We start from the raw sequence: 22,339 nt of genomic DNA on the forward strand, positions 1-22,339 counted from the left end.
TTCTGCGGTGCTGGAGGCCAGAAGTCTGCCGTCAAGGTGCTGGTAGGGCTGTGCTCCCTCCAGGGGCACGAGGGGCGGGGGAACCATGCTTCTTCTAGCGTCGGGTAGTTCCAGGCATTCCCTCGGCTTGGGGTCTGTCTTCACGGGGCCTTCTCTTCTCCGTGGCTGTCTGCGCTCTGTGAGTCTTTTATAGGGACACTTGCCATTCGATTCAGGGCCCACCTGGGTAGTCTAGGGTGATTTCATCTTGAGATCCTTAAGTTAATTACCTCTGCAAAGACCTTTGTTTCCAAATAAGGTGACAGTCACAGGTTCCTGGGTGGCCAGCATATCTTCTGGGGCGCTGCCATTTAGCCTGCGATGGGGTGTGGGTTGCTCTCCTCGGGGTCTCCCGATGGGAGCTTGTGAGGCCCGGAAGCTCTGCCACCACCGGCTCGCCCCTGTGTGGTTGGAGGTCGTTCAAGTGTGATGGGGGCGGGTGTTCTGGGGGCGGGGCCAGGAGAGACTGACTCCGGGCAGCCCCAGCTCTGTCCTGAGGGGGCAGAGTGTGTTCTTGCTGCCATGGGGCCTGGTACATTAGGGGCCCAGAGTAGGTGCTTTATAAATACTGAGTGGTCAGTGCTTAATAATGCTCATAACAGGTGATGATGAACCTGCAGGGATCAATCCAGCCTTGCGACGGTGGCACTGGACAGACAAAACCCCGCATTTTCTTGGAGAATTTCCGCAAGAGCTTTCCGCAAGTAAATGACAAGCAGCGAAAACCAAAGTATTTTTAATAAAATGATACATGCTTATTATAAAAAATTTGAGCAATTGTAAAGTACAAAGGAAGTCGGAAGAAAGCCCTAATAGTACTTCTGCCATCCAGACATACTCCTCCTTACCATTTGCTAAGTGTGCAGACATCTTGGCATCATCCGCACAGATAGTGGTGTGAATACATGGGATCTCACTCTTCGTGCTCCTTTGCAGGAAAAAGAGTTAAATTTGATTTTACTTGCGTTTAGCCAGTGAGGAAAAAAAAATCAAGTAGCTCAGAAGGAATTGCTGAAGTTTAGTTAAAGGTTTCCTCTCTGTAAAGATATTAATTTCCAAAAGAGTCCTTTAAAGATGAGGTAAAAGACTAGGAAAAAAAAACGGCGTATCTTTGAGGGCATATCTTATTATTATTATTTTGCTAAATTATTTCAACTTTGTAACGTAGTGGTTAGCTCCTTGGAGGAGAGCAGTGTCCTCTGTGAACTCGGCCCCTTAGTGGGCGTAACACAGTCCTTTGGAGGGGAACTGCCGTGCCCTTAGCAGGAGGCTGGGTTGGCAGGGTCTCCTTCATGGAGGGAGGCTCTGGACCCTCTGGCTTGGTTATACGTGGAAATCAAGCCTGTTTCAGGAGTGAATTGGGTTTGTTAGCAAATGAGGTGGACTGAGCTGATTTGATTTGTCTGCAAGATAGAGAAGTTTCTGAAATGTCAGATGTTAATATGATGGCTGGTTGGCAAGGAAAGCCAGGAGTGGATGGCCAGATGGTGTCATCTGTTGTCGAAGAGAAAAAGAGGGGGACTAAGGAGAAAGGAAAGAGGAAGTGGGGAGGGGAGAAGAGGCAAAGAGAGGGCAGGAGGTGAAAGCGGGAGGAGGGAGAGGGAAGGTGGAAGGGCTGGGTTGCCTCATCCAGGATCACCAGCTGCTGGGCCTAGCCCCAGTTTGCCCTCACCTAGGCTTCTTTTGACCAACATGATGTTAAAAGATTCATTTGAGCAGTATTGGGAGGGACGTGTTCTCTCCAGTGGCTATTTTCCTCATATCCTCCCTGGCGGCTGACCTCTGCCAGAAGTCCTGCTGCTGTTTCTAGAGCTCTCCCTTCCCATGGGCTGGTCCTGGTGGGTGGCCTGGGCTCAGAGGAGACCTGAATTGCATCTTACCGCAGAGATGCGGTGGGGCTCAGGATGATTCTCGGAGTCCAGCTGGATCTCCCTGTGACTCCTGTGCAGATGGAGTTTGGGGAAGTCCTTCTGTGGGTTGGAGAGTTAGGCCATGTGAGACAGGAGGCAGGAGCTGTGACTTATTTATCTGTCTCCTCATGTTTGGTGACCCTTGTGGAAGTGAGAAGAAATGATCGCTCATCTTTGAGGATGTGATGCCTACAGGGAGGCAGAAGCCCCAGAAACTACCTCTGAGAGTGACCCAAGATGGGACATGACCTCTACTAAGGAGTCCAGTGGTCCCTGCTTGGGCATAGAGATAAGGACAGCCTGGGTAAGCTCACAAAGGCAGGAAATCCTGACATGATGCTGTCTCTGTCACTTACCCATGAGTTAATGGATCTTGGTGTCTGCCCCAGTCAATTCTTCAGACACCAAAATAGTGAAGCAGGAAGTAGGTTAAGAACCATAGTCCAAGAAAAAAAAAAAAAGAACCACAGTCCAATCTGGGGAGCAGGAAGGTGGGTTTTCCAATGCTAGGAGGGTCTAGTAAGTGTCAGGGTTGGACCTTGTCACCCAGACAGCAAGGCTGACACAGGGACCCAGAGTCCAAGGGCTGGCAGCATCTCAGGTCGTCGGACCAGCCTGAGTTGCCATGGACAGGCAGTACCCCAGGCTTCTTTGCATGACTGGTTCTCTGCCACCTGTTTGGACAGCCTTTTTTCTTGCTGCACGAGTCCCAGGCCCAGTGAAAGTCAGAAGTTCACACCTGGTTTCTTGGAGGTATCAAAATAACAAGATAAAAGTTCACTTTAGACTGAATATGTGCCACAGAGCAGTTCAGTTTTGGGGAGCAGAGAAAGGTTACCCAGTCAGAGGCATGGTGCTGGAGTGTCCGAGCTCCTCTCTTTGGTCAAGTCTTACCAGACCATTACCGTCAGGAGGTCTGTACTAGTTTCTTACAGCTGCTGAAACAAATAACACAAATTGGGTGGCTTATGACAACACAGATTTATTGTCAAAATGTCGGAGGTGAGAAGTCTCACTGGCTAAAATCAAGGTGTTGACAGGGCTCTGCTTCTTTGTCTTCAAAGGAGCGACATTGCCAAGTCCTTCCACCATTGCTGTCTCTCTGCTTCTCTCTCTTTGGCTTCCTAGTTATAAGGACTCTTGATTAAATTAGACACACCTGTGTGGTCTAGGATCCCCTTCACATCTCAGGGTCCGCTGATTGAGCAAACTTAATCCCAGCTGTGACCTATTTCCCCTTTGCTGCCGTGTGACATCACATATTCATAGATTCTGAGGACAGAGACAAGAGCATCTTTTGGACAGGGACATTATTCAGCCTATGTCAAGGTCAGGCCCCCTCCATGGTTCAGTGGGAGATGTTAGGCTTTGTTAGACTTGAGTTCCTCGTCTGTCGGTTGGAGGATTTTTACCCATTCCTAAGGAAACCCTAGAAGTCCCCCTGCCCTGCACTACTCCCCCTCCCCCGGGCACACTACATCTTCCTCTTAGGGGCTTCCGTGGTTCTGTGGATGATTCTCTATCTGCCTGATTGCATTTCTTTGTAAGCCTGGGACCAATGATATAATTTCAGATGTCCTCTCCCGACCATGGGTTTTGAAGGGTAGGCATGTCGTTTGTCCCAAAGCTTTTCCACAGAGAAAAGAAAGGCACACAACATTCACACTGTCAGTCTGGAGCTGAGATGTGACCTCGATTCTCTTGCCTTAGGTCAGCAACTTGCTGACCCCCCATCCAAGTGGAAGTATTACCCCTCATTGAGGACAAAAAAGTGACATATGAGAGTATCACCCGGCCCTGACTTGGGGTCGTCCAGTGTTTTCGTGAAAGGAACTGCCATTGCCTGCCTCCAACCACACACTCTCCTCTTCCTCCCATTTAACCTACTTCTTCCCATCAGAGTGGTCTGCTCTGCGGCCCGTGGGCCCAGGATCGTTTCAGGGAGAGGGAGGGAAGGTGTGGGAGGGAAGACAGGAGCTTCATTATGCTGTGCTTAGATAACCCTCCTCAGGTGAGCTGACTGGCACGGAAAGTCCCCCTCTCGGTCCCCCAGGTCAGATAGCGTTGCCTGGCTACAGGGCAGCCAGCAAAGCCCTGGCAGGGAGAGTAAACAGGAACACATGTTTAAAACTCAGTATCACTGGGTGTGCAAACACCCCGGCAGGGCCTTCCAGCTCACTGATAATCTCTGAATCTCCTTGATGTACGAGTGTGGGGGACGTTCTGCACCGAGACCCAGATGGTCTCTTCTGGGAATTGCCTATCAGCTGTTGTGAGGGACAGGGAGGGGGTGGGGGACTTACAGCCTCAGCCCCATGAGGACTATCACCCTGGTCACCTGGGCAAGATTCCTGGGAGACCCCGGGTCTTGGCCTGGACTCCTCGGCAGAATGGGGCTTCAAGGGCAGGAGTTGTTCTTATCCAATCTGAAGCCTCCGGTTTCAGCCTGTCCCATCTTAGGGCTCTGGGACTACTGTCCAGATTCAGCCTAGGACTACAGAGAGATCGCTATGGTGGGCATGGGCCCCTGTGGACTGAAGATCAGCATAAGTGGAAGGAGGGAGATCAGGGCTTTTCTCTAGTCTGGGCAAAAAGTTGGAGGGAGCTTGAAACTGGGGGTGGTTGCCAGCGGTGATGGAGAGAAATGAGTGGATTTGAGTTATGTTGAAGAGGTTGAGACAACAGGATGTGTTGTTGGGCTGGGTTGGGGAGGAGTCTAGATGTCTAGTTGTCATAGATGATACTTAAGCAATGGGTGGGTTTTGGTCCCATTTTTTCTGAGATGGAAAGACTTAGAAAGTTTCTTGAGGAAGATCAGGGGTTCTGTTTGGACATGCTGAGTTTGAGATATTCATGAGACAGCAAAGTGGAAAAACCAAATATGCATTTGAAAAATGCTAATTTGGAAGTCCGAGGAGAGGTCCAGGTGGGAGACATTCATGTGAGGAGTCAACCTAGAGAAGGTATTAAATGCAGGAAGACAGGTAGCTTGGGAAGACAGCCGAGATGGAGGTGAAGGGGGGAGGCTTCGAAGAGGGCTGAGTGAAAACCAGGAGAGCAGCTCCCTTGGGGACTGTTGAAGGGGGGTAGTGGTGCCGAGAAATGAGGTAGGGCAAAAGTTCTTGGGCTTGGCAACATGGAGGTCATTGGTGACCCTGGAAAGAGCAGTTTCAGGGGAGCTTTGGGACCAGATTGGTTTGCAGTAAACAGGAAGGCTATGTCACTCATCTGCAGAATTCCACAGAGCTGACCAGAGCGGCTAAGCACAGCTGGAGATGGGGTCTCTTCTGTGCACGGTCAGACTGTCCTCTTGGCTAGGACCCCACGACTGTCCTGCCCGAGAAGGCAGGGGGCTCCTTTTGTGATCAGGGTGCCCTGTCTTCTGGGGCAGAACAGATCCAGGGTGCCTGGTGGTGCTATGAGAGGATGGCCATAAGGGTGAACCCAAGCCTCGTAGGTTCAGCCAAAATCACAAATGCACCTTCCTTCTTCAGTAGACACGTCCTGTCCTTTAGGCCTGGGAGAGCAGGGTCATGGTTTCACCTCCTGATGGCCCTTTCAGACTGGTCACCTCCTGGGATTCCAGTTTACTGGAAACTCCCTCTGGACAGTCACGGGGCCAGAGGAATTCCCAGTTCAGGAAAATGTGGCTTTGCCTTGGGGTTAGGGCATATCACCTGCCCTTTGGGGAGCTGAAAGTGTCCTGGAGGTGTGTCTGGCTCTGCAAAAAGCCAGAGCTCTCTTTGGATAGATCTTTGGCAATTGCCTGTCTCCTTATCCACCTGTATTGCAGGGAGTGACTTAGAGCCACGCTGTGGGTCTGGACCCTCTGTATGGCTCACCAGGCCCCCTTGTGGCCAGTACCATCAACACCAGCCGCTAGCCTGGGGCCAGGGCTGCCGGGGACTGGGGAGCAGCCAGCAGGGCAGACCTAGGGCGTCCTGTTGCCAGGAACTGGGACCCCACCACTGTGTCCACTGCCTGTCTCGCCACTCAGGTGCTCCTGGAGACATCTACAGGGGAGACCAGGCCTAGGTGGGGTCCGTGGTAGCCTCCTCGGTCCGAGTGAGTGCGTCTGCCATGGGCTTCCAGGTTCCCTCCATGGCAGGCTCATCTGCTGGGTCGCTCCTGCCCTGCCGACGGCCTCAGCCTGAGGTCTGGAAGGTGGCACAAGCCCTCTGATCCAGGCATGCACGCCACTGCCAACACAGTGGATGCCGGGTGCCGGGATCTGGCAGGAAAGCAATCGGACTGTGAGAAAAAGGCTAAGAGCTTGTACTTGGTCCTCCTTCGCTCTGCACACCTCTTCTGTTGTCTGTCTGCTTTTAGGAGGTGACTGTGGGTCAGGCACCGTCGAAACAGCAGCAGATACAGGCAGCAGATACCAGTGCGGCTGGCTGATGGTGCTCATCTTGGGGGGCCCCCCTGAGCATCCCCGAGGACGGGGTGTGTGCGCTCGTGTGTGTGTGTGGGGGGGGGGTGGCTGGGAATGTTTGGGCTGTTCTTTGTTGTCCTTCCTCGTGGGGGGGCGGTGTCTGTTTGGGGGTGGCTGCTGTAGGATGCTGCACAGGTGGGGTGTCTTTGCCGCCGAATGCTGCCCCCGAGCCAGGACAGCCAGGCCTGGGGTGGGGGTCCCCTGCAGCCCTGCCCCAGATCTTATGAGGGCACGCCTTTGCCCCAGCACCCATTCATCAGCCTCAGCTGGCAAAAGTGGGTGGGGCAATCATGGCACTTGACTTACGGTTTACAGGAAAGAGCTGCTCAGTGTCAATGTCCCCATACGGTTGTGTGTGTGTAATTAGGCTGTGGAGCTCCGGGCATGACTGTTAGAATCACCTGGGGACCGAAGCATTTATTTGGGTAATCATTAACTGCAAGATGGGGAAGGGAAAGAGCATGCAATTTGCAGCTGTCCCCTTCTTGCTGGTTAGCCACTGGCCGAACCACCCAAGGTTGCAGTGCCCCAGCCTTCCCTCTGCCGTCTCCCTCTGGGGCGGGGGCCGCTGGGTCTTTTAGGGGCCGCTGGGGCTGAGGTGGGAGGACTCCAGTGGCATCTCTCAGGCACATTGGGAGCATGAACCTCCAAAGTTACCCGTTTCCTATGGCTTCTTTTCCGACTTTGCCCTTCATTTGGCCAAGCCCAGCAGCCCAACAGCCCAACATGTGGGGTTCTCAGGCCAGTGCTCCGGCTGAGGACCCGCTGTGTGCCAGGAATGGGACTGTCTCCATCACGTCCCAAGACTCTTGTCCTGGATGGAGGAGGTGTTAACAGGGAGAGCCCAGATAATTGAAATTCTGGCTTAGAGAATCTCTAGACCTTGTCATTGTCACTTACTAACGTGCTGGTGTAGGCATGGGGTGTGTGGAGAGCTCTGTTTTCCTTCTTTGCCTCAGAGCAGAGTTTTATGGCTGGGAGCATCTCTCAGGCAGGAGGGTGCTGGGCCAAATGCTGGGTCGTCGAGAGCGGGTGACAGGGCACCGGTGGTCTCTCTGGGGAGGGGAGAGCAGCCCCTGTAGACTCTGAATGAGTGTGGGAGCCGAGGCACAGAGCTCGGAGAGGCCTGCCGAGGTGGGTTGACCCGTGGTGCATGTCTTGGGTTGTGCTGCCTCCTGCTTCAGACATGGTGTGAAGTTGTGTCCTTCCACTCAGTCTTGCCTGAAGCCTTTGGAGTGAGTTGGGGAGTGAGAATAGGAGGAATCCTTATTTTGGAGACAAGTAGCTGGGTATGTTCTTGGCTCCCTGAGGTCATCGAGACCACTAATAGGCCAGTGACACTCCCAAGGGAGGGCAGGGGGCTGCTCCTGAGATAAAGGAAGGGGAGCAGGTCTGCTGGGGAGGGCGCAGGTCCCATGTCCGGGTATGATGGGTCTGGATTCTCTCTGAATGGGCAAACCAGGGGCAGCCTCTTCAGCCCCTTTTCTCTCCCAGGCGGGGGGTCAAGGCCAGGATTGGGGGAGGAGGCTAGTTGGCACCAAGGTCAGTAGTGCCTGGGCCTTCAAACTCCTTGTTAGAGGGAGAGGGGAGAAGTAGGATATGGAAGGCTTCTGCTGCCCTCGCTGCGGACCCAGTGTCCTGATGTGCCGGACAGCGTGGCTGCAGTACCCACTCCCAGAGAGCCGGCAGGAGAGCATGCAGAACGGAGAGGGGAGACCCGGGCAAGGGGAAGGAAGCCTAATGGGACAGGGTGAGTGGGAAGGTGCCCTGGTTTATGCAGGAAACTTGCCTGGGGAACAAAGATCACTAAGGAGTCGTGGAGGGAGGGAGCCATGCCTCTGACACTCAGCCAGACACCCACCCCCAGTGCTAGTTAGGAGAGAGGATAGCCATGGAGTGTGGGACACTTTGCATTTCAGGGACAAGAAGGCTTGAGGGGAAGCAGAGATTTTCTTGGAGGCCAACACTGCCGTTTGACTCAGGGTTGTTTTATTTCTTATTCCTCAGGATAGACATGAGCAGGGGAACACAGTATGGCCATTGGTGAGACCCAAGCCAGGCTACCCCCATCACTTTCCTGCCTGTAAGCTTTTGTTCAAGGTGCTGCGTAAGGCCCTGGCTCACCCTGGTGGATGGCCTCTAACTTGATGACCCCATGAGACTTACAGAGCTCTTTCTCCAGTTCACCACTGGGAGGGTTGGACCTGAAGCTGAGCCCACCTTTATTTGGAAGCCTGCAAGTTTCAGGCCACAGACTGGATTAGATCCCCAAAGCCTGGCTTGGAGAGTCTCTGCTGTGTAGACTGTATGATTCCTTAATCAGTGCTGGCCTGTGAACAAGTGTTACACCGTTGTTCCAAGGTAGGGACATCTTGGAAGCAGGAACCTTGGTTGTTTCCTAGAAGGTGGGAGCTGGATGATCCAAAGGCTGTGCCTCCACAGGGTCTGGCCTTGGACATAACCACGGATGACGTCCACCTTTCACCTTTCACCTTCAACCAACTTTAGTTGGGACAGTGTTTTACAGTTTATGAAGCTTTTTTTTTTCAGTTTCAATTTTTAAAAAAAATTTATTTTTTTTCAGTGTTCCAAAATTCATTGTTTATGCACCACACCCAGTGCTCCATGCAATACATGCTCTCTATAATACCCACCATCAGGCTCATCCCGCCCCCCCCCATAACCCTCCGTTTGTTTCTCAGAATCCAAGTCTCTCATGGTTCGTCTCCCTCTCCAGTTTCCCCTGACTCACTTCTCTTCTCCATCTCCTAATGTCTTCTGTGTTATTCCTTATGCTCCACAAGTAAGTGAAACCATATGATGATTGACTCTCTCTGGATGAAGCGTTTTCTTGAATGCTTCTGGTTCTCAAAACTACCCTGAAGGGAAGAGTTCTCTCCCCCAATTTATAGATGAGAAAATTAAGTCTTAGACACGGAGCACTCCCCTTAGCCAGCTGGAAGATACAGCCTCGAGGCTTGCAATTTCTAGTTCAGTATTCGACTACCCCGAGAAATAATTACTGAGTACAAATAATTACCAAGTAGCTACCACTGTATTTCATCGCTTTGAGATACACGTTTTCCCTCTCATTGAACATCTCTGAGATCAGGCTGCATCTCACTAGCGATACGGGCCCCAGTTTGTAATTGGCCGTGTTTTTGCCTTGTTAGTGACACATAAGATAGTCTGTATCTTATAGTAGAGGTCATTTTAGATTTGAAGAAATCTGGCGTGTGTAGACATAGCTTCTAAGTGCTAAGAGTTTTTATTTTTTATTTAATTTTTTAAAGATTTTTTTTTTTTTTAATTTATTTGACAGAGCACAGGTAGGCAGAGAGGCAGGCGGAGAGAGAGAGGGAAGCAGGCTCTCCACTGAGCAGAGAGCCCCGTGCAGGGCTCGATCCCAGGACACTGAGATCACTCAGTGATCATGATCTGAGCCACCCAGGTGCCCCTATTTATTTAATTTTTAAATTAAAAAAATTTTAAAAGATTATTTTATTTATTTACTTGAGAGAGAGAAAGAAAGAGCAAGCAGGATCATGAGCAGTGGGAGGGTTAGAGGGAGAAGCAGGCTTCCCACTGAGCAAGGAGCCCAATGTGGGACTCGATCCCAGAACTCCAGGATCATGACTTGAGCGGAAGGCAGACGCTTCACTGACTGAGCCGCCTAGGCGCCCCCTGGAGTTTTTAATTTAGAGGAAAGAAGGAGACAGTCCTAGCCAGTAAGAGGAAACAGAATATGGTATGTGCCCAAATCAAGTCAGGTGCTCTGGGTATTTGGGCTGAGGGTTTCAGAAGGATTTTAGGGAAGAATAGGCGGGATTGGGCCCCTGGGCATCCTGCCTCTTGTGCACCCAGCAGCTGATCCAGACAGTGCAGCCAGGCCCTGTTAGTGCGGTGGTTCCGGACTTGGACTCTGGAGGCTGTGTTTGTTTTGCCAGTGTTGCCTGTTGACCTAGTTATTGAATTCTGTCGGCCTCAGTTTCCACAAATGTAGAGTGGGCATAATAATAGTGACTGCCTCACAGATGGTCATGAGGGCCCAGTCGAGGGCCTGGCACGTGTCCCGAGAGCTTAGTGCATGTCAGCTGCTCCCATCATGAAACTAATTCTATAAATTTGACGGATTTAGAGTAGACGTTTGTTGCCTAGTTGTTGTCCTTGTGTTAGGTGCACGCATACCTGTCATCTCATTTCTTCTTCAGATGTACCCAGGAAGGAAGGGCGGGGGGATCACTATTCCTGTTATACAAATGAAGAAAGTGAGGCCCGGGGTCACCCAGCTGGCCTGTGGCTGGGCTGGGATTTGGATGCTGGCCTGCCTGACTCCTACCCTGCTGCTCTTTTTTCTGGACCATAGCTGCTGGCGGCAAAAAGGTGCAGGCAGGGAGGGAAACCCTACTGGTCCAGGTGAGCTTGCTGCAGGTATTACTGTCAGGCGTTCTAAATAGCAGGTTTTCTGGTGTAGAAGGAAGAGAGGTCTCATTTCAGAGGCACAGGAGGCTAATTTGACAGAGGGGAGGTTTGCTCAGGTCTTAATCTCCGCTCCCTACCTCCCACCACTGGTCAGAGGGCAGTTTTGTCCCCACTGGAATGGCTGCTTGGCTCCCTGGCCCTCCTTCCTTCTTCTGTGTGTGGCTGTCCTCCAGACTTATTATGGCGGCCGGTGGGCCCACCCCACCCGCGTGCCAGTGGGTGGTCCCACTGCCACAGGCGCTCATGACCCCACCAGGGGGTGTGGGCCTCCTTACCCAGAGCTTCCTTCTTGCCCTCTTGAGTTTAGCAAAGGCAGATATACTGATCTTCCCCCCACCTTGCCCCTCCTTCCTCTCCATTTCCTCTGCTGCATCCCTCTCTCATCTGGAATACTTTGCTCTGTTCCCACCAAGCTCTGTGACCCTAAGCAGGTCAGTCAGCCTCTCTGAGCTTCATTTCCCAACTCCTCCCCAACTGGATTATCGTGAGGGTTAAATGGGGGGTAGTGGGAATGAATCCTAGGCCTGGATATTGACTCCTGTTCTACCACAGTGTATCCTTAGGTGCAGGACGTGATTTCCTTGTATCTCTGTGGTCTTACCTGCAAAATGGGGACAGTAACCCCTTTCTGCAATGTCCTTCCTTTGTAGCATAGCCGCTGCCCTCTCCTCCGTGCATCCCTGCAGGGGTGGGAGTCGGCTCATCCCTGTTACTGCTCCTCTTTTACTGTGTTGTAATTATTGATTTAGGTGATTGTCTTAGTCACTAGATGGAACTCAGTTCCTTTCTTCCGTTATTCATTCAGCAAGTGTTTATTGAGCACCCGTGTGCCAGGCGCTGAGGTGCCAGATGAAGTGGAGGGAACAAACAAGAACTTACAACACAGAGAGAGAAGTGATTCCATAGGACCTGGGGAGGAGGGGAGGCCAGGAAGGACTCCGAGAGGAGGTGATTTGCAAGCTAAAGCCTAAAGTGCAAGTAGGAGTCAACCAGGTCAGAGAGGGACGGAGGCTGGTCTTCCCTGGGTCTCCTGCCTCAAGCCAGGGCTTGGCTCAGGGGGGATTAGTTCCCTGTTTCTCTCCTTCCTAACTGCCAGCTGCCTCTGAATGCATTTCAGTGCAGAGACAAGGGGTGGACCACAAGGCTTCCTGGGCCCTGGGGTGCTATGGCAGGGGGGTTGCGAGCCTGGGGTGTGGGTCTGCAGTGGTGGGCATGGCAGGGGTGGGGAAGGGGCTCCGCTCAATGACTCATTGGCTCTGAGCAGGAATGCAGGTGAACCAGAAGCAAGTGTGGCAGGGAACAGTCCTTCCTTTGTAGCATAGCTGCTGCCCTCTCCTCCGTGCATCCTCTCGTGAGGACACCAGAGCCTTACTCTGGGAACCTTTCCCTAGGCAGGGAGGCTGGTTTTCGATCAGAATTTTAAGAGTTGGAAGGGACACTGTCACCCTTCTCTGCAGCCAGAGCTGACCCTTAGCACATGGCTCCTATGACTGTGTGCAGTGGCCCAGTCCACATCCTAGAACTCTGCCCTTCTTCCTCTGTGACTTCCTCTATGACTTCCAGTGTCAATCCATTCCACGGACCCATGCCCAGGCCTTTGCTGACCTCAATTGAGCTGTGCCCTCCTCCAGCCTCTGAGGGCATTTCCTGGCTTTTGTTCACCCGTGGCTGCTGTTGGGCTCTCTGGAGCTCAAGCAGTAGCAGGATGGCGCGCTGGACTGGGGAGAGGAGGTGGGCCATGCGCCTCGTGGTGGGCTGGGTCAGAGTGAGGAAAGCAGAGACAAGATTGGTTCCTTGGGTGTGGCAGAGCGGGTGGTGGGGTACTTTTCATACCACCAACTAAAAGGCTGAGGGTCTTTGAGTTTTGCCCTCTAGTAGACACGTTCTATACACCACATCCTGTTCTCAAGCCCCTTGCAAAGTGGGTCAGATCTCCCCATTTTACAGACAGGGAAACTAAGGCTCAGAGGCTGAGTGACCAGCTCACACAGCTTGTGAACAATAGAGTCACGAGTTAAAACCTTATCCTCCACCACTAATGCTGGGGCTATTTCCACCATACCACACTGCCTTTTTTTGGGAGGGATTAAAAAAAAAATTTATTCCTTTCCTTCTGAGCCAGGGACATTGCTTTCTGCCCAAAGCTGGAATGGGATCGAGGGTTGTGGATGGGTATTGAACGTAATGTGTTTATTAGTGTTGGAAAGAGACGCTGAGACCCAAGTGAGCGCTGGGCTGAGCTCCGGGACCTGGCTCCTTGCTCCCCACACTTGTGCTCCTGTTAATAGCACAGCACTCTGGGGGCGCCTGGGAGGCTCAGTTAAGCGTCTGCCTTTGGCTCAGGTCATGATCCCAGGGTCCTGGTATCAAGCCCCGCATCGGGCTCCCTGCTCCACGGGAAGCCTGCTTCTCCCTCTCCCACTCCCCTTGCTGTGTTCCCTCTGGGCCCTGAGCTGTTGAAGCCACATGTGTTTCTCCAAGCCATTTACTTTATTTATTTTTAATTTTTCTTATGGGATAGCCACAGGACATGAGGACTGCTCTCTTTTTTTAAAGCACATTAAAAATTTTTTTTCTTAAACCAAAATAATACATGTAATGATTCTAAAAAAAAAAAAAACCCTAGGCTGTTCATGAAAGAAACCAGTTCACCGCGCCGGGCCCTCCTCCCATAAGCCCCACCTGGAAAGGAGCCACTTCTTACTCTTGCCGGTGTTTCTTCAGACCTTCAGGTAGGACGATTCAGGATCTGGGAGGCCCATGAGAATGCCTTTAAAGATGCAGGCCCCTGCTTGCTTGCTTTAGCTTTGTTCTTATTCTCTTATATATTGGGCTTTCCAGCTCACAGATAGGCACATTGAGGCCCCAAGCACACGGGGTCCTGCCTTCCATCCCACCTCACGGGCCCGCAGCATAGAGAGCTCATGAAAGGACAGGAATGCTTCCTGCACCCCGACTTGCCTATGCTCCCAAGGGGGTCCCCTCTTACATCCTGCTGGCGTGGTGTCTCTCTCCTGGGGGGTACTCCTTGCCCTGGGCTCCCAGGAAAACAGCACTGGCACAGGAGGAGGTCAAAGGTCAGGGCCAGTCAATGTGGAATAACAGCTCCGGGCGGACACCCAAATCCTGCAGTTCCTTGTTTGATCTTAAGGAAGTTGTTCAACGTCAGCAGCAGCCCAGCAGCTGGGGTGGGAGCAGCAACAGCTCCAGTGGTGCTCGGGGAGGCAGAGCCCCCTCCCCCCCTTGCTACCGACTTGCAGGGGAGGGCACTGGTGGAAGATGATGGATTTCTTAAAGAACATTCTGGTGAGTGTCCCCAGGCCGTGGAGGAATGCCCATCCAGGCCCTGCTGCCCCGAGGGGGTGGGTAAGGGAGGAACCAGAGTCCCTTCTCTTGTTGCCTGGCAGGGAGCCCCTGGTGGCTCTTGGCCTACTCTGGGGCTGGGAAGCCACCGGTCATTGAGGGGAAGGAGGAACAAAATCAGGGACAGTGGGGGCCGTGTGTGTGGAAGGAATTGTGGGAGGCCCTGACAAAGTTGGGGACCAGAGCCTTTCTTCCCTGGCCTGGAGAGCTGAAATAGGGTCCTGGCATGGAACTGGACAGAATTCATCTCTGTGTAACCCTGACAGAGACTTCTTGGCACTGTGCCAGAGCCGGAGGGGACCCACAGCTAGCCGCAGGCTATGTTGCAAGTGGGGGTGCCCAGGTGAGGGAGGGAGGGGGAACTCTCTAGCTGGGCTGCTGCCTGGCTATGGACACTTGGAGCTGGCCAGGCCTGCCCTGGAGGTCCAGCCCTCTCTCCCCTTTGTGCCGTGGTGCTCCAAATGGCCCTGGCAGGGTCTCTGCGTCCTGTCCCAGAGCCTCAGAGCTGTGCAGTTAGTGTGTACTTGGGAGTGGTGTATGTGTGTGTGTGTATGTGATCTTCCTGGCTAGCCTTAGAGTCAAGGTCCTTTTCTGCCAAGCCAGATTGTTCTTGGAGGCTCAGTGATCCCAGAGTTTAGCTGTGCCAGGTTCTTTGTACCCTCGTAGGGAACATGAGAGGGCCTCGGTTGACTGGGTGAGCTCGGGTCTGCTGAGCTCTTCGTCGCTCACAGACTTGTCTGCCATAGGCCGAGGTGGGCTGTGTTCTTTCCTTCCTTCCCCTCCTTGGCTGTGTTACCCTCCTTTCTCTAGGGGAGCTGAGGGTGACCATTTAGGGATGAGTGTGGACAGTGTGGGACATTTCTTTGGGGGTGGGGGTAAAGAGTCTCCCAAATCTTAAGCTGTGCTGCCCTAAGACAGGGGTTGAGCCTAGTGACCCTCTTACTAAACAGAAATGGCCTGACCCGTCCCCGGGCCTTGGCAGGGGTGTGGAGTGGTGTGGTGGAGGGTTTTAAGTTGGGTGCCGATGTCATTTGCTTTATCTTTCAGAAAGACAGTGTGGCAGTCATTTGGGGGAACTGACGAGGGAGGTGCTGGGGTGGAGGCCAGGAGCCTGGCGAGGAGGCAGCTGCCTGGTCCTGATGAGGGACAGTGTGACGTGGTGGAGGCAGGGCAGCTTCGGAGAAGCCTCTGGGCTTGGGATGTATTTTGGCAGTGGACTTGCAGGATGGGGGGTGGGGAGTGAGGAATAAAGAATCCAGTGATGGTGACTCTGGGGTTTTGTCCTGAGCATCAGGAATGGGTGGAGAAAGGTTTTTGAGGAAAAACATTAATGAGCATTCTTTGGGGCCTTGTGAATTCTGAGACACCTGTCAGACATGTGTGAGATGCGGAGGCAGCAAACCCAGGTGATTCTGGACTTGAGTCTAGGTTCTGCCTATTCTGCGTGTGTTTACTCTGGGCGAGTTGCTTAACCACTCAGACCCTCCGGGGGCAGACCCTCCACCCTCCCACCTCCTCCCGGGACACCTTCGAGGCTTATATGGTGACATTTGTGAAGTGTCTGATTCAGTGCCTGGTACATCACGGGGGCCCAACAGAGGACACCTTGGGGGCTTCCTAACACTTTGCTTCTGTCATCCCATTTTCCAGCTCAGGGACATTCATGAACTTGCTGCTATGCAGGGCAGAGGGTGGAACTTAGGTCTTCTGGGCTGATTTGGCTCACAGATGTATTTTGTTTGGTCTGCATAGATATTTCTAAAACTTTGAGTTGGCTATCAACGAATAAAAATTGTGAGAGTTCATATGTAAATTTGATTTATGGCTTTTTTTAAAAAAAGAATTTATCTATTTGACAGAAAGAGCAAGGGGAGCAGCAGAGGGAGAGGGACCCTGGGATCATGACCTGAGCCAAAGGCAGATGCTTAATGGACTGAGCCACCCAGGTGCCCCTGGCTTATCTTGAAGAGTTGAAAACTTTTGTGTACACTGAGCTTCCATTTCTGCTGGTAGCAGACTCCAGCCAGCTGCCCCTTTTGGAAGGGCATGCATGCTGCAGCTCAACAGTGGTTCGCTCCGTTGGTGGGTGTTGAGATGAAATTTATAGAACATAAAGTTAATCATTTTAAGAGATTTTATTTATTTATCTGACAGAGATCACAAGTAGGCAGAGAGGCAGGCAGAGAGAGAGGAGGAAACAGGCTGCTTGCAGAGCAGAGAGCCTAATGTGGGGCTCGATCCCAGGACCCTGGGATTATGACCCGAGCGGAAGGCAGAGGTTTTAACCCACTGAGCCACCCAGGCGCCCCAAGTTAATCATTTTAAAGCGAACAATTCAGTGCATTTAGTCTGTTCACATTGCCATGCAAGACCTACCTCCGTTTAGTTCTGTAGGATTTTCATTACCCCCAGATGAAACTCCCTTAAGCTGTTACTCTCCATTTCCCCTCCTTCCAGCTCCTGGAAAAAACTAGTCTGCTTTCTGTCGCTCTGGATTTATCGATTTTGGAGCTCTGGATATTTCAGTGATATGGAACCATAGACTGTGACCTTCTGTATCTGGCAGCTTTCACTTAGCATAAATGTTTCCAAGTTCACGTCAATGCTTCATTCCTTTTTGTGACTGAATGATACTCTGCTGTGTGGGGACACTACAGTGTGTTCATCCCTCTGTTGGTGGACACGGGGATTGTTTCCATTTTCTGGCAGGTATGACTAGTGCTGCTGCTGTTCACTGTACAAGTGAACAACTTTTGTGTATAAGTGTCTGTTGATTACCTGTTTTCAGTCCTTCTCAGTCTATAGCTGGGGTAGAATTTCTGGGCCATATGGTAACACACTATATTTAACTTTTTAAAAAAAGATTTTATGTATTTATTTGAGAGATAGAGAAAGAGAACACAGGCAGGGGAGGGGTGGAGGGAGAGAGAGAAGCAGGCTCTCTGCTCAACAGCCCCGGAGCAGGGCTTGATCCCAGGACCCTGAGACCTTGACCTGAGCTAAAAGCAGACACTTAACTGACTGAACCACCCAGGCGCCCCTACATTTAACTTTTTGAAGAATCATCAAATTGTTTTCTACAGTGGCTACACCACTTTACATTCCTACCAGCAGTGCATGAGCCTTCCCGTTTCTCTTCATGCTCACCAGCACTGGTTATTTTCTATATATATGTTTTTCATTGTAACCAGCCAAGTAGGGGTGAAGTGGTATCTCACCGTGGTTTTGATCTGCATTTCCCAGTGATTAATGATGTTGAGCATCTTGTGATTATTGTCCACTTGTATATCCTCTTTGGAGGAATGTCTGTTCAAGTCCTTTGCCCACTTTTAAATTGGGTTGTTTGCCTTTTTGTTAAGTTATGAGTTTTTTTTTTTTTTTAAGATTTTATTTATTTATTTGACAGGGAGAGAGAGATCACAAGCAAGCAGAGAGGCAGGCAGAGAGAGAGGGGGAAGCAGGCTCCCTGCTGAGGAGAGAGCCCAATGCGGGGCTCAATCCCAGGACCCTGAGATCATGACCTGAGCCGAAGGTAGAGGCTTACCCACTGAGCCACCCAGCTGCTCAAGTTTGAGTCTTTTTTTTTTTTTTTTTAAATATATATATATATATATATATTCTGGGTACTAGGCTCTTATTAGTTGCATGATTTGCAAATTTGCAAATATTGCAAATATTTTCTCCCATTCTGTTGATTTCTTTTGATTTCTGTGGTACTATCCAGTGAAGAACAAAAGGTTTTAATTTTGATGAAGGCCAATTTACCTCTATTTTCTTAATTAAAAAACATAGTGTCATATCTAATAATCCATTGCCAAATCTAAGGTCATGAATATTTTTCCCCTATGTTTTCTTCTTCTTCTTTTTTTCTTAAAGATTTTTATTTATTTAGAGCATGAGAGGTGGGAGGGTCAGAGAGAGAAGCAGACTCTCTGCTCAGCAGGGAGCCTGATGCAGGACTTCATCCTGGGACTCCAGGATCATGACCTGAGCCAAAGGCTGTTGCTTAAGCAACTGAGCCACCCAGGTATTACCCCTACCACCTAGGTTTCTTCTAAGAGTTTTACAGTTTTAGCTTTTAGGTTTAGATTGTTGCTTTATTTTGAGTTAACTTTTGTTTATGTTATAAAGGTAGGAGTCCAACTTCATTCTTTTGCTTGTGGGTATCCAGTGTTTCCAGTACCATTTGTTGAAAAGACCATTCTCTCCCCAGTGAGTGGTCATGGCATCCTTGTCCAAAGTCAGCTGGCCATAAATGCATGGGTTTCGGTCTGGACTCTCAGTTCTGTTCCATTGCTCTATGTGGCTATCTTATGTCAGTGCCACACTGCTTCAGTCACTATAGTTTTATAGTAAGTTTTGGGATTGGAAAGTGTGAGTTCTTTTTCAAGAGTGCTTGGTTGATGCTCATCAAGAAAAATGGAACAAGGACCCAAATAAATAAAATTAGAAATGAGAGAGGAGAAATAACAATGAACACCACAGAAATAGAATTATAAGAGCATACTTTAAAAAATTATGTGTTGGGGGGCCTGGGTGGCTCAATTGGTTAAGCCTCCAATTTTTGGTTTCTGCTTAGGTCATGATCTTAGGCTCGTGAGATCAAGCCCTGCGTTGGTTTTCATATTCACAGTGGAGTCTGCTTGTCCCTCTTCCTGTACTCCCCCACCAACCCTCTCTCTGTCTCTTTCTCTCTCGCTCTCTCGACAGAATGCGTATGAGTGTGGGGTGTGACAGAGGGAGAGGGAGAAGCAGACTCCCGACTGAGCTGAGAGCCCGATATGGGGCTCGATCCCAGGATCAGGACCTGAGCCAAAGGCAGACACTTAACCAATCTAGGAGCCCCTAAATAAACAAAATATTGGAAAAAATTATATGCCAGTAAACTGGACAACCTAGAAGAAATGCATAAATTCCTAGAAACATACAGTCTTCCAAAACTAAAGCAGGAAGAAATGGAGAATCTGAACAGACCAATCACAAGTAATGAAATTGAAGCAGTAATCAAAAAACTCCCTAAAAATAAAAGTCCAGGACCAGATGGATTTACTGGTGAATTTCACCAGACATTTAAAGAAGAGTTAATACCTATTCTCCTCAAACTATTTCAAAAAATAGAAGAGGAAGGAAAGCTTCCAAATATATTCTAGGAGGCCAGCATTACCCTGATACCAAAACCAGACAGACACCACAAGAAAACTATAGGCTAATATCCCTGATGAACATAGATATGGAAATCCTCAACAAAATATTAGCAAACTGCATACAATAATACATTAAAAAGAGCATTCACCACAATCAAGTGGGATTTATTCTGGAGATGCAAGGATAGTTAGGTATTTGCAAGTCAATGTGATATACCACAAAAAGACAGGATAAAAATCATATAGTCATTTCAACAAAGGCAGAAAAAAACATTTGGCAAAATTCAACATCCATTCATGATAAAAACTCTTGAAAGTAGGGTTAGGGGGAACATACCTCAACATGATAAAGAAATATGAAAAATCCACAGCTGACATCGTACTCAGTGGTGAAAACCAAGGCCTTTTCCTTTACAATCAGGAATAAGGCAAGGATGTCCACTCTTGACAGTTTTATTCAACACAGTTATGGAAGTCCTAGCCATAGCAATCAGATAAGAAAAAGAAATAAGAGGCATCCAAACTGCTAAAGAAGTTAAACTGTCACTATTTGCAGATGACATGGTATTATGCATAGAAAATCCTAAAGACTCGGGACGTCTGGGTGGCTCAGTCAGTTAAGTGTCTGCCTTTGGCTCAGGTCATAATCCCAGGGTCCTGGGATTGAGCCCCACATTGGGCTCCCTGCTCGGCAGAGAGCCTGCTTGTCCCTCTGCCTCTGCCTGTGGCTCTCTCTACTTGTATTCTCTATCTCTCTGTCAAATAAATAAATAAAATCTTTAAAAAAATCACTGTTGTATACCTGAGACTAATGTGACATTGGTGGGTCAGCTATACTCAGATTAAAAAAAAGAATATTTTGGCTGATTATTTTCCCTTGAGTGTCCAGATCGGCTTTAGGATCAGCTTTTCAATTTTCACAAAGAATCCAGCTGGGATTCTAATAGGGGTTTGGGTAGTATTGCCATCTGAAGAATACTGCATCTGCCAATCCACCAACAAAGGATGTCATACTATTTATTTAGGTCTTCTTTAATTTTTTTCATTACTGTTTTGTACTTTTCAGTGTCCAAGTGTTTTACCTCCTTGGTTAAATTGTACTAGGTTTTAAAAAATGCTATTGCAAATGGAATGGCTTTCTTAATTTTCTTTTTAGATTTTTCATTGTTCATATAAAAAAACAACTGATATTTGTTTGTTGATCTTATAGTCGGCAGTTTTACTGATGTCCTTTATTTGCTTTAGTTGTGTGTGTGTGTGTATGTGTATTCTTTGGGTTTTCCTTTTTCTTTCCCTTTTTAAAAATATTTTATTTATTTATTGGAGAGAGAGCAAGACGGAGTGTGCAGGCAGGGGAGGGGCAGAGGGGAGAGAAAGGGAGAGACAGAATCCCAAGCCGACTCCACACTGAGCTCAGGGCCCAGCGTGGAGCTCCATCTCATGACCCTGAGATTATGACCTGAGCCGAAATCAAGTGTCAGATGCTTAACCAACTGAACCCCCAGGAGCCCCTGCGTTTTTCTATGTGGGATCATGTCATCTTTAAACATATATAGTTTTATTTCTTCTTTTCCAATTTGGAAGCCTGTTATTTCTTTCTCTTGCCCAATTGCTTTGGCTAGAAATTTCATCACCTTGAATACTAGTGGTGAGAGTGGGTGTCCTTACTTGGTTCCTGGTCTTATGGATACTGTTTCAGTGTCATTGAGAATGAGTTGGGTTAAAAAAAAAGGCCTTTATCATATTGAGGAAGTTCCTTTCTATTTTTATTTTTCTGAGTGTTTTTATTACTGGATTTTGTCAAGTGCCTTTTCTGAATTAGTTGAGATGATCGTGTGGGATTTTCCCCTCTTCATTCTATTAATACAATGTATTGCATTGATTTTCTAATGTTGAACCATAATGACTTTGCATTCCTGGGATAAATCCTACCTGGTCGTGGCTTATGGCATGGTGTTCACTTTGGTTTGCTAGTATTTTGCTGAAGATTTTCGCATCTATATCCATCAGGGATATTGGTCTGTAGTTCCTTTCCCTTGTAGTTTCTTTGTATGGTTTTGATAGTGCTGGCCTTGTAGAATGAGTTGGGAAGTGTTCCCTTCTATATTCTCAAGAGTTTATGAAGGACTGGTGGTAATTTTTACTGAAGTGCTTGGCAGAATTTACCATGATGCCTTCTGATCTTGAACTTTGCTTTGTTGGGAGGTTTTTGATTATTGAATCAATCTCTTATTGCTTCACTCTTACGTTACTTGCGTGGTATCTGTAGTCATTTGCATTTTTGAATCCTGTCTTAGAGATTTAAATGGAATTCTGCTTAATTTTACGATGTCCTCTAAGAACCCAGCCATCTTCCCATTATTATTTTTTTTTAAAGATTTTTATTTTATCTACGTGACAGACAGAGATCACAAATAGGCAGAGAGGCAGGCAGAGAGAGAGAGAGGAGGAAGCAGGCTCCTCGTGGAGTAGAGAGCCTGATGTAGGGCTTGATCCCAGGACCCTGAGATCATGACCTGAGCCGAAGGCATAGGCTTTAACCCACTGAGCCACCCAGGTGCTCCCATCTTCCTATTATTTTTGACACTGTTCCATCTCTACTCTGGCCAGGTTGGTCCCTTTCACACACCATCTGCATTAAATACGATTAATTCCACAGGTTAGTGAAGTTCTCGGTGTGGTCCCTAGACCAGGAGTGTCAGTATCACCTGGGAACTTGTTGGGAATGGAGAATCTCTGGCTCAGCATTAGAAACTCAGAGTGGGGCTGGGTGGCTAGAAACCCAGTTTTCAACAAGCCGTCCAGGTGGTTCTGTTGAGTCATCATTGCCAGAGAAAATCAGGAGTGCTGTAGGCCCCTGGCCCAAGCTGCCATAGTTGAAGCAGTGCCTGCAAATGCCAGCTCCAGAGGGATGGGGTCCAGTGTGAATTGGTGGCATTGGTGACCAAAGAAGGGAAGGGGAGCAA

The 22,339-nt window shown here is 49.4% G+C and overlaps 1 protein-coding gene across 8 annotated transcripts in view; it reads left to right on the top strand.

The window, feature by feature from the left end:
* RAP1GAP2 (RAP1 GTPase activating protein 2) overlaps positions 1-22,339 on the top strand; it is a 241,140-nt gene that overhangs the window by 148,514 nt on the left and 70,287 nt on the right. Inside the window, exon 1 of one of the 8 annotated variants that reach the window (XM_045986024.1) lies at positions 14,061-14,172. The exons of the other annotated variants lie outside the window; for them this stretch is intronic. Coding sequence (XP_045841980.1) covers positions 14,146-14,172 — 27 coding nt within the window. The 5' untranslated portion in view covers positions 14,061-14,145. Of the gene's footprint in view, positions 1-14,060; positions 14,173-22,339 lie in introns of those variants that run through there. 8 annotated transcript variants of the gene reach the window in all.

This window comes from Meles meles, chromosome 18 (genome assembly GCF_922984935.1).
Source record: "Meles meles chromosome 18, mMelMel3.1 paternal haplotype, whole genome shotgun sequence".
NCBI lineage: Eukaryota > Metazoa > Chordata > Mammalia > Carnivora > Mustelidae > Meles > Meles meles.